General features: G+C 47.5%; 3 protein-coding genes across 7 annotated transcripts in view; 2 read left to right on the forward strand and 1 right to left on the reverse strand.

Moving 5' to 3' along the window:
* The window catches only part of XYLT2 (xylosyltransferase 2), a 14,039-nt gene extending 11,059 nt beyond the window's left edge, over positions 1–2,980 (forward strand). The window contains exon 10 of one of the 3 annotated variants that reach the window (XM_025041811.1): positions 1,833–2,980. In XM_025041811.1, coding sequence (XP_024897579.1) covers positions 1,833–1,849 — 17 coding nt within the window. In that variant the 3' untranslated portion in view covers positions 1,850–2,980. The remainder of the gene's footprint in view (positions 1–1,832) is intronic. The other 2 variants (XM_025041810.1, XM_025041812.1) reach the window with 2 other exon arrangements.
* Positions 2,981–2,990: 10 nt separating this feature from the next.
* On the reverse strand, positions 2,991–8,076 carry MRPL27 (mitochondrial ribosomal protein L27). 2 transcript variants are annotated; one of them, XM_025041813.1, is made up of 4 exons: positions 7,954–8,076; positions 5,761–5,892; positions 5,096–5,235; positions 2,991–3,404 (listed from the first exon to the last, which is right to left on the reverse strand). In XM_025041813.1, exons 1-4 carry the CDS (start codon positions 7,991–7,993, stop codon positions 3,198–3,200), a joined length of 519 nt encoding a protein of 172 aa, XP_024897581.1. In that variant the 5' UTR covers positions 7,994–8,076; the 3' UTR covers positions 2,991–3,197. The 2 variants fall into 2 exon arrangements, with proteins under 2 accessions (XP_024897581.1, XP_006924857.1); XM_006924795.3 differs by lacking the exon at positions 5,096–5,235 and adding an exon at positions 5,281–5,348.
* Positions 8,003–11,305, forward strand: part of EME1 (essential meiotic structure-specific endonuclease 1) — a 6,750-nt gene continuing 3,447 nt past the window's right edge. For both annotated transcript variants that reach the window (XM_006924797.3, XM_015599196.2), the window contains exons 1-3: positions 8,003–8,101; positions 9,403–10,214; positions 10,300–10,427. In XM_006924797.3, the coding sequence (XP_006924859.1) occupies positions 9,428–10,214; positions 10,300–10,427 (915 nt within the window). In that variant the 5' untranslated portion in view covers positions 8,003–8,101; positions 9,403–9,427. The remainder of the gene's footprint in view (positions 8,102–9,402; positions 10,215–10,299; positions 10,428–11,305) is intronic.

Genomic DNA, 11,305 nt, shown 5'->3' on the forward strand with positions numbered 1-11,305 from the left:
CTGCGGCTGGCTGTACGGCGACCCTGGTGCTTCCGCCCGTCTGTCCCGCCGCCCGCCCGCCCAGCCATGGCCGCGCTGGCGTTCATCCTAGCTATCCTGCTGCTGCTGCTGCTGCTGCTGCTGCTGCTGCTGCTGCTGCTGCTGCTATATCAGCATGAGCCCAGTGCTGCCAAGTCCTCTGCTCCTGCCACTTCTTCTGAATCCCCAGCCAATACATAAGCAACCTGACCCAACAACTTCCCTATACATGCCCCTACCCCATCCCAACAAAAGGGCACCTGCTTTCCATTCAGTATAGAGGGGCCTTTGGAATCTACTCTCTCAACTGCATCTTTTAGCCTCAGTTCCCTCTAGGCCGGGGCAGCAGTGTCGAAAGGGTTAATAACATCCTGGCCAGCATCCTCCATGGCCATTGTTAAATAGGACCCAGTAGTGGGAGCTGCTGATGAAAACAATGGTCTTTTCCAAGCTCTCCAAGCAACTGGAGGCCCACCCTCTCTCCCTAGCTCCCAAAGGATAGCCCAGAGCCCTGGCTTCTGTGTGTGTGGTGGGGGAGTGATTACTACAGTACTGTCAGTCCTCTCCCCAGGCATGGGCACCATGTGGAATCCTGAGTACAGAAAGCAAAATCAACCTTCTGACCTGCAGCCTCCCCAGGCTCTGACTCCCTAACTTGGCACCAGACAAGAGGATGGAGTGGGAGTAGAGGGAGGTCTTCTCTGACTCTTCCTCCAAAAGTCATTAGAGCTAGTGGCCAGAAAGGAGTGGAATCTCTCTAACCTGACTGCATTGCAAATGCTGAGGGTCTGAGCTTTGGGCCTTGGACTCCGTGGGGGGAACTAAAGGGATGGGGAAAGGGACATGGGGACAGGAGATTTGGGCTCTGCTCTCTTGCTCGCTGACCTTAAATCCTGAGCCTTACTTCATGGTCCCCAGAACTACCCTCCTCCCTGCTCCAGCACCATAGGATGCCCCACTGAGGTCCAGGCAATGCAAAGGTGCCTAGAATCCTGGGGGATGCAGGTGAGGGAAGACTCTTGGGGGCTGCCACCTGGGAGTTGGGAGTGAGTTGTGTGCCGGGGGCCAGAAGCCAGGCTAGGGGCCTAGTGTGGCTAGGGGAAGGATGGGGTGAAGCCTAGAGACTTCTTGCAGAGGAAGGCATGTGGTACCCCAATCTTAGCCTCCCTCTGGGAAGAGGGTCCAGCTGGAAGCTGGAGAAAGGTGTGTGAGACTGCATGGCTCCTGTGGCTTTTCTTGGTCACAGGGCTATCCCAAAGTATTATGTGGGGCTGCCCAGCAGCCACCAGCCCCTCTGTGGCAGCAAGCTCGCCTGTTTAGCTATGACAGTGTTTGAAAGAATCTGTAGCAGCAGATTCACTGGCTGACTGCACAGTGCTTCAGACTCTGGCCTTGCAGAGAGGTGAATGTTCAGTCCTTTCAGCACAGTGCTTCAGACTCTGGCCTTGCAGAGAGGTGAATGTTCAGTCCTTTCAGTCCTTTCTTAAGTGCCCTTAAGAACTGAGCTTTTATCTTAATACTTTTACACACAATGCCCTTGGGCCAGGACAAGGAAAGGGCCACTGATGGAGCCCCCCAGGAATTGGCTGGAGGCCCCACTGTACTCTTTTGTGTAGAGGGAAGGATGGTAGACCCAGCCCAGGGAGGCCTGCCCCTAGATTCAAGACAGGTTCTTGCAAAAGAGTTTCTGTGGAGCCGACAGCTCCAGGATTCAACTTGTTCTCAGAAAAGGCTGTCACTGGGGGAAAGGAGACATGGAAAGAGGGTGTGTTTGTAAGGAAATGGCTAATGCCTTTGCTCTTCTACCCCTCCAGCTGCCACTGAGCTATGAGGAGGCCCTAAGGTCACTGCCTGAACCACCACCTAGCCGTAGCTCTGTTCACCCAGCCTAGGAAGCAGCACCTTCCCTGCTCAGGGAAATACCCCTGTGTAGGAGGGAGCAACTTCCTCTATTCTGCCCCTTCCAGCTTCTCCAGAAGACTGGCAGGGATACCACTGAGCCTGTGGTGATGCCCCCACCGACCCTCCCCAGCTAGTCCTTGATATGTGAGACTTTATGAGAAGGAAGCCAAAGTGAACCTCAACAAACCATAGTCACCTTTGCCAAGGATCTGCTGGAGGTGAGGAATCTAAGGTCATCCCCTGAGAGAACAAGGTGACTAGTTCAAGGCAGAGGAAAGTCCTTATAAAGAAGCCACTGGACTCTACAGGTCCCTCTGGGGCTGCAGCCAACACAACCTACCTCCAACGGCCAGGACAACCATCGGCACCAATTGAGACTTCCTTCCTGGCCCTTCCACTTGAAGCCAAACCTCTAAAGGTCTTAGGTGAGGTTGACAATGAAGGCCTGCCCCAGCCCACTCTAGGTCCAGACTGAGATTCCTAAAGCCAGATTTTTTTGCTGCTGCTTATGGTTTGAGATAAACCAAGAACCAGAAAGGAATGTGAGCTTGGTGTACCTCACATTTCTGGTATCACCCACTCCTGTTACTTGGTGTCTTTCCAGGTTAGCAGGAAGAAGCCCATTTGTCACCCACTCTGCCTCATCACTGGAAAGACCTCAGTATTCCAGGGCAGATGGGGCCTCTCTGCCAGGACCCGCAGAGGCAGGAAGAGTTGTGCCATGCAGCCATTTCTGGGGCCGCTGCCCCAGCTTCCTCTGAAGAGGAACATTATCTTTTGCTTCCTCCTTTGGCCCGTACCACCTACTCCACAGAGGGCCCAGCCCAACTTCTGTGGGATCCTAGAAGGGAAATAGCAGAAGCACCCATAAGCATAAGCTCTCCCCCTTCCTTCCCCTCTGGGGGATGGTGCTAAAGCAATCTTCTCCTCAAAGTCCCCTTTTATCATTTCCTCTGACTGGATTCTTTTCCAGCTTGAAGGCTCTCCCCTGATGTGCACTAGAGAACATGCAGAAAGACCAACTAATCAGTAGGCAGCTCCATCTAGGTTTGTCCTCAAAGAGCGCAGACTCATGACTCTAGCTAACTTTATTTCTGGCCCCAGGTCAGGTGTCTCCAAGGGTTTCCCAGCCAGTCACTTCACAGAATCTCCTGCAGTCACCATTAAGTAGACTTCTTTCTCAGGAGGCCTTGTCGTCAACCCAACCCTTGATTTCTGGTATCACCCACTCCTGTTACCTGGGCTCTACTCTCTGTCCCATGGCCTCAACCAGGAGCTTAAAGCATAGCTACCAGTTTGAAGGTGCCTTCAGGCTTGGCAGGAACCACGTGGACAAAAGTCTTATAGAGCACAGCACCCTTGGGAAGCTTGGTGACCAGATCCACAGCTTCTGAGTTGCTCGGGTGGGGCACGTAGACTTCTTTCGTGTAGCGGACGACCCCCTCTTCCAGAGCATACAGATACTTCTTCTTCCCTAGCCCCACCTGCAACATACAGAACTGCTCAGCTGCAAGGAAAGTCAGGTGGTCCATCCTGGGGCTACAAGACAGATCTCTCACAAGAAGTCAGGCCCTGGGACCAAAGGGGAGGGTTCAGAAAGCTCCATTTTGAGTTCCCTTTCCCATTGCTTGATACTGCCTTGCTTTCTACTTCTTTACCGACTCTATGACAGAGGAAAAATATAACAGCCACCCAGTTTGGGTGGTTACTCAGTCTCCAAGAACAGTTACCAGCTTCTCCAGGAGACTGTGCAGCTGGCCAGAAGCCACACCAGACAGATCCCCACACCAGGCCCGGAAAATGCCCCTACTCACTGCCCCTAGAAGCTTGCTTCATTTAGATTTCAAAAACACTGCAGTTGTCATATTAAACACTAGTTTGAAATATATTTTCATTTATACAGTGCTCTATCAAGTTTAGGCTCTAAGGAAAGTATAGACCAAAGCTATTTGGACAATGTGTATGCTAATAAAACAACAATAATGATATTAGATAATACTTATATAGTGCTTACTGTGTGTGAGCACTGTTCCAAGCCCTTTTATAATACTGATATATAATAATAAAGCCCTTTTATATCTATCAACTCATTTGATTCTCACCTTGTTTAGTAGGTACTATTTCTAACCCTGTTTTTCAGACATGAAACACAAGCAAAAAGATTAAATAAACTGTGTGTTGTGTATACAATTTTTAAACTGTATATGTTTTAGCTTTTTTTCTTTTAAAACTTGAGATTGGATGTGTGGTGATTTTTACCCAGGCAGTCCAGCAATAGCCAATATTTCTCTGATTAAAAGAATGGACTCTGGAGCCAGGTTGCCTAGTTCAAATCCCAGCACTACTATTTACTATTATGTGATCTGAGCAAGTTACTTTACTTTACTGTCTGTTTTTTCATCTGCACAATGGGGATAATATGAACTACTATATAGGGAGGGTCACCTCAAGGATTAAACGAGTTAACAATCATAAAGAGCTTAGAATACTAATACTGTTAGCTTTTATTATTGTCATCATTATTATTTTAGCAAGTCCCAAGAGTTAACACAGCCACATAGCCAATGTCTCAAGTTCTAAAAGATAAAACTACTACAAATACAATCAATTCTCTTACAGATTAGCATTTCTGAAATAATTATAGGTTACTATCAGTCTTTCTGTTCCTACTAAAATTGCCCAAAAAGCAGTGGGGTATAGGGAGTATGATTCTAAAAGAAACTAAACTAATAGTTAAAATAATGTGAAGACTACAATGTAGATCTGTGTTAACAAACAACTTTCCTACCTCAGAAAGTAACCCCAGCTTGCTGAACTGAAATTCCTGCCTGGTATAGACGTAATTTCTGATATACACACTCAATTCTATTGTATTAAATTCAAGCTAAATTTCAACCATCTAAGAACAACTTTATGCAAAGAAGGAATTCTTTGAAATAAAGAAAAATGAATAAATTGAAATTAGTTTCCCAAGACTCAAAAAATATCTTAAATCACTAGGCATCTTTTCCTACAAGAACTGGAGTTAGAAAGGAGACCTAGGAGAACCAGGTTAATACTATACCAAGGCAAAGCACAGTGATTTTGGGGGTCAGACAGACAAGGTTCAAATCTCAGCTCTGTTACTTGGGCCACAATAAGTCTCTGGCATCTTACCTTAAAAACAGATACCTACCTTCCTCACAGGGATGCGGTAAGGATGAAATGAGATAATGTAGGCCCAGGAATCAGCACAATGCTTGGCATTTGGTAAGCACACAATAAATGCAAGTGTTTTACTATTATCACTAGGCTTAGGAGCATGGAGACATGGTCCTAGAAAAGAAATAATGGGGCAGGGGGAGGCACAGAACAACTCACATGGGCACCTGGGTGCCAGCGGAAGTGGCGCTGAGTCGCAAGGATGTTACCAGCATGAACATAGTGGCCTAGAAGAGAAGTCCATAAGTGCACTGACTCTGGGCCCCAGTGATGCGACAGCAGAGCAAACTGCTAAGAAAACAGCTCTTGCTGTCCTGGCCTGAATGCTGCACACCAACCTCTAAGCCTGCCCCTGGATAAAACCAACTCCCAGAGGGTCCAACATAAGCAGCCACCTGTCCCCACCCAGCAGGCTCCTGTCTCCAGTCGCATGCCCAACGTTCATATTATCTGCTCTTGCAAAGGTCCCTGACCCCGCTTCAGGTATTATCTTCCTCTTTAATCCGGAGCTAAATGCTCTAGTGAGCTAAGGAGAAAGCACAGGATTGGGCATTTGCATGGTTTTCCTGCTCTTCAGAGAAATGCCAGGGGCAGAAGGTAGGGTACAGCTGAGAAATGAAAGCCAAGGCACACCCGTACCCTCCATTTTCCTGAGGCCAAAGCGTTTGCCTGGTGACTTCCCACCAAGGTTTTTGGAGCTGCCACCCGTCTTCTTGGATGCAAATCTGACGGCAAGAGCTGCAGCCTGAGGGGGGCTCAGCAGGGCTGCAACTGCAGAGAGAATGGAAAAATTATTCAGACAGAGAGCCTTCCCAATCTGCCTCAGTGGGCCATTTGCTAAGCTAAGAGGTGGCAGAGGACAGTGACAGGGGAGAAGATATGTGAGCAGAAATGCCACTTGACTGTGCTGGTTTTCAGGGAGTGTCTGGAAGTCCCTGGCCTTCTCCCATGGCAGGGGACAAGTCATTCCTTGTATTGTCCAGGGTATAAGCACTGCATGAGATGTGTGTGGCCAGGGGACTGGGTGTGAGGCAGTGAAATATTAATGGAAAATAAAACAGAACACCATGTGCCCTGGGTCCTAACACATTCAGCCCTGTTGATGGAAAACAAACACCACAGAAAGAGAAGGCAGCAGGAAGACACCACAGAACTGCCTGTTTCAGCCTCAGTCACCATCATGCCCTCAAGGCTCCTGGCACTGTGGAGGGGCCAGACCACAGAGCCCAGCAATAAGACAGCCAGAGAGGTTCCCCATCAACCACTTTTTTTAGCCATCCACTACACACCAGATACTTGTAAACAAAAAGGGCAGCTTCTCTGAGGGTGGCTCCCATGGGCTCTAGCCATTTCAGAAGGCTGGACCCTTTCTTTAGCAAGCCCACCAAGCACAGGTCCAACCAAGAAGACTTGACACCCTGTCTCGTTAATGACCTCTTTATACTTATTCCCAAGTACTCAATGGAATTTATTTTAAAAAGGAAAGTGAACCAACATTCACACTAACCAAGATGGTAGCACCTTGCTATCCAAGCCCAGGGCTGGCAGTCCTCACCTTCAGGTCTTCAGATAGCCATGGTTAATCAGGGCCATCCCAGGCTCTTTAGAGAATCCTTGAGGGTCTCTGAAGCCTATAAGTTCAGAGTTCCTGAAGCCTAGGTTTCTGAAGTTTTAATGAGAATAGAGACTAGCTGGGGCACAGGACCAGATATAAGAACCTAGAGAGACAATGTATTAAATGCCCAGCACCAGGGTCTACTTACTTCTAAACACCTATTAATACATTCATTCACTCACTTATCGAGCTCAGGAACCAGGCTTTTGCCTTACCTACATTATCTCATTCACAAATCTTTGCCTTTCACCCTACTCCCTAGTATTCTCCTCAAAGTGACACTACCACATATGCAGTTGCTCAGGCAGAAATCAAGGAGTCATTGCAGATCCTGTCTCTTTGCTCACCTCACATAGCCAATTATCCAACAAGCTCTGTGGGTTCTATTTCCAAAACAGATTTCAAATCCATCCACTTCCCTCCAAGTTTACTAACACTATTAACATCTTGGTAAATCATCTCTCATCAGAGGTACTACTGCAGCTTCCCATCTGGTTTCCTCATTTCCACTCCTATCCCCTTTAAATTCAAATAAGAGCAACAGTTTGCTTCTAAAAACTTAAAATTGAGTCAAGTCACTCCTACAATGCTAAGCCTCCTGTCATCTTTCAGGTCCTAACTTAGCTGTTACCTCCTAAGAGGGCTTCCCTTGACCATCTAAACTAAAAAAAGACACACACGCACACACACACTTTCAAAGCACTTGTCACAATTTACAACCATTTTATTTATGTGCTCATTTACTGGCTTATCCACTAGGAAGATCCGTCCAGGAGTTAGAGACTGTCTTCTCCGCTGAGCCCCCCAACAATGACTGGCACAAAGTAAAACTTCGATCTGTTGAGGTTAACTCGAACAAATTAAGTTTTTGAGCTCCAATGTTAGTAATCCATTTTTATAGATGAAGGTATCCAAACAAACCCAGAGAAGGAAAGCCGCGAGCCCACTTCACCAACCGCTAGGGAAGCTGCACTTGCAAGCCAGGCAGAGGAAGGGTATATGTTCTTAGAGTCACCCACGGTTCGGCGCCCTAGATATGTCACCGCATTAGCGACTGCTGTCCCTCAAACCTCGTGGGCTCTTCACACTGTCTCCCACGCCCCGCACCCGGGGTCCTCCACAGGGAGCGGCCGTCAACCCCCAACCCCCAGGCTCCCTGCAGGGTCTCCACTCCGCCTCCCGCCCTCGCCCCTCCAAGGCCACCGCGTCTCGGTTACCAGCTGCCTGCGTCCTCAGCGTCAGCGCCGCCAACGCCATATTTGCCGTGTGCTCGCTTCCGGTCTCAGAAAGCTTCTACTTCCGCCACCGGGCAATTTACTTCCAGGTCCTGCGCGGTAGTTGAAAGAGTAGCGGGAGAAGTTGCAGGTGAGTCGAGCGAGCTGGCTGCGGGTGCGGTTGCGGGTGCGGGTGCGGTTGCGGTTGCGGGTGCGGGCGCTGCGGGGCCGGGCTTCACTTCACAAGGACCTGGTGGCCTGGGCGTCTGGGGCCTCTGCCGCGGGATGTGGACAACTGAGGAGCGCACCTTGCAGGGCCCGCCTGTCCCACTCTCTCATTTTGCCGGAGTGTACCAAACTCAGCGAGGGGACAGGGATGAGATCTCTTCCTAGTAATTTAGCTTAATTTCTGGAGCTTTTACTCTGTGCCAGATACTGTTCTAAGCGCTTTAGATGCATTTCTTTTACTTCTTACAAATGAATAAAGTATTATCCCTGTCTTACTAAAGAAAAGGAGACCCAGAAAGGTTACATACCTACAATGTTAGTAAATATTCATTCAAAGAATGACTCTTGCACACCATCGCTGGGTATATCCTTACACTCCTAGGACATATGCAAGAGAACTGAAAACATGTCCACACAAGAACTTGTATATGAATGTTCAATGGTAGCATTATTCATAATAGTAAAAAAATGGAAACAAACCAAATGTCCTTCGGGTGATAAATGGATAAACAAAATGTGGCATATCTATACAATAAACTATCGTTCATCCATAAGAAACAAGTACTGAAACATATAACATAAATGTTGCTTGAAAACATGCTAAGCGAAAGAAGCCAGTCACAAAAGACCACATATTGTATGATTCCATTTATATGAAATATCTGGAATAGGCAAATCTATAGGGACAAAAGTAGATCTGTAGTTGCCAAAATCTGTGGGGGTGGGGTGGGGTAAATGGACAGTGACCACTTAATGGCTATAGAGTTTTTTTTGGGGGGGGGGGCGTGATGAAAATATTCTGGAATCAGTACAACCAGATTGTACAACCTTGTAAATATACAAGAACTGCTGACCTGTACGCTTTAAAAGGATGAATTTTATGGTATGCAAATCTTTTAGTTTTTTAAAAAGGATAACATTTGTCATCTCCATTTCAAATGCAAAGATCAATGGGGGAGGGCTGAGTCTTGTTACTATCCTGTTAGCATTTTGTATTATTAAGCACTACTTTGTTTGTATCTCACCTTGACCTAGAAAGGATTTGAGGAGGGTTCCTATTAGACTACAGGTGTAGCTGTTCTGAGTTCCATATTGAATGTGTTGGGGCCATGTCCTATTTCTCTGTTTCTCTGTGTCATATTTATCTCCATCAATCTCGGCCATAGAACATGTCGAGTGGACTAAATTGAATGCTAAAATATGTTTCATCTTTCTTTGTTTTAGGGAATTAATTTGATAGCACATATTGATGGCTCTAAAGAAATCATCACTCTCACTGGATTCCAGTGAGAGTGACTCTGAGGAGTTGCCAGTATTTGCCTTTCTGAAGAAGGAACCATCTTCAACAAAGAGGAGGCAGCCTCAGAGGGAGGAGAAGATTGTAGTGGTTGACACCTCAGATTCTGAACCCTCCTGTCTTTCATCACCAAGGTTAAGAGATCCACCACCTGTTCCATACACAGGTGAAACTGTTACACAAGCACAGCCAGTTAGGGTGCTAAGCAGTGGAAGTGAGGATGAGGAGGAACTTATTCCTCTGGCTGAGAGACTTACATGTAAGTTTCTGACCCACAAGCAACTGAGCCCTGAGGACTCTGGCTCCCCAATTAAAAGCATTTTGGATCATCAAAATAATGAAGGAGCATCATGTGACTGGAAAAAACAGCCCTTTCCAAAGATCCCTGATGTTCCCCTCCATGACACCTCAAGGAGGTGGGCATCAAATAACAAGGACCTTATGGTAAACAATCCATGCCATCAGCTTCCAGCCTATCAAGCTACCTGCCCTGTCCAGAACAATGGCTTGACAGTAACCAAAACAAATGCTGAGGTCCCCCTGCCTCAGAAGCGAACCAAGCACAATCAGAAGATCCAGAGGAGAGACTCACAGAGATGCCAGCTGCGAGGACAAGCAAGCCAGAAGGAACGCACCCTGAGACAACAGGAAAGGAAGAAGGTGGCAGCACTAGTTAACAGGCCAAAAGCCCAGAAACCAGAGGAATGCTTAAAACACATCGTTGTGGTGCTGGATCCAGGTCCTCCTAGCATCTGTCTTTACCCTGTGCTGAATTATCTGCTTTCCTGGCCACCCACTGACTGCCCCTTTCCCATCCATTGCAGTGCTTTTACAAATGGAAGGTGGAGGCCAGATCCTCGGAGCACTGCAGTCCATGGAGTGCTGCTGTGTGATTGAGGCGCAGGCCGTGCCATGCAGCATTACTTGGAGGAGAAGGGCCGGGCCGGCTGAGGTAGGGATTTTCTGTGTCTCTACTCCCCCACCTCCCCCTAGTATAAATCAGTCAAGGCCCTAGCAGGAAAACAGGTGGTACACTCAACTTAGGATAATTTGAGGAGGATTTAATAAAGGGTCTGTTCCAAACGTGGGCACAGTACAAAGAAACTATAAGAGACAACACAGTCCTTCAGGGTAATAACAGCATTAACTCAGGGTTTCTTCACCTCAGGTACTGTTGCCATTTCGGGTCAGATAATTCTTTGATGTGCTGGGCTGTCCTATGCATTGTAAAATGTTTAACAGCATCCTTGGCATCTATCCACACTATATGCCAGTAGGACCCTTCCCAGTCATGATAATCAAAAATGTCTCCAAATATTGCAAACATCCCTTGTGGGGAAAAATCGCCTGGGTGAAAACCACTGGTGTAGCCATTATCATGCCTAGGCCTGAAGGGATGAGGGGAGAAAGTAGTTACTAGAATCTGGAAGGAGAGAGAAACGTAGGACTGCCTTGAGAGATGCTTGACCTCCAATATAAAAGTGTGCAAACCCTAGGTGACCCCGTTGGGAGGGAGCCAGGGAAAGAAATATCCTGACTTCATTCTCATCCCTCCCTCTAATCTCCTGCTGGGTTCCCCACTGGCCCTACTCAACCAGAGGGCATGCGGACATTGTGATGTGGTCTGAAGAATGGATCTTTGGGGCAGAAGGAAGATAATCTGCACAGGATTTCTAGTTCTCTCTAACTGGGCTTTGGGAATGGGCAGAGCTGTTTGAATCCCAGCCTCATGGCTTTATTGCTGTGATCCTGGACAAATTATTTTGTGTGTTTGTGCCTTGTGTATAAGATGAGGACACTGTTACATTCTTTCCAGCACCACCACCCTCC

This window comes from Pteropus alecto, unplaced genomic scaffold (genome assembly GCF_000325575.1).
Source record: "Pteropus alecto unplaced genomic scaffold, ASM32557v1 scaffold98, whole genome shotgun sequence".
In the NCBI taxonomy this organism is placed as follows: domain Eukaryota; kingdom Metazoa; phylum Chordata; class Mammalia; order Chiroptera; family Pteropodidae; genus Pteropus; species Pteropus alecto.

Coding starts and splice junctions, on each gene's coding strand:
- MRPL27 (XM_025041813.1), bottom strand. CDS start 7,993: ATGGCGTTGGCGGCGCTGACGCTGAGGACGCAGGCAGCTG. Junction 5,236..5,760: donor TGGCCTCAGGAAAATGGAGG/GTACGGGTGTGC, acceptor TTTCTTTTCTAG/GACCATGTCTCCATGCTCCT. Junction 3,405..5,095: donor ACCGCATCCCTGTGAGGAAG/GTAGGTATCTGT, acceptor TGTATGTTGCAG/GTGGGGCTAGGGAAGAAGAA.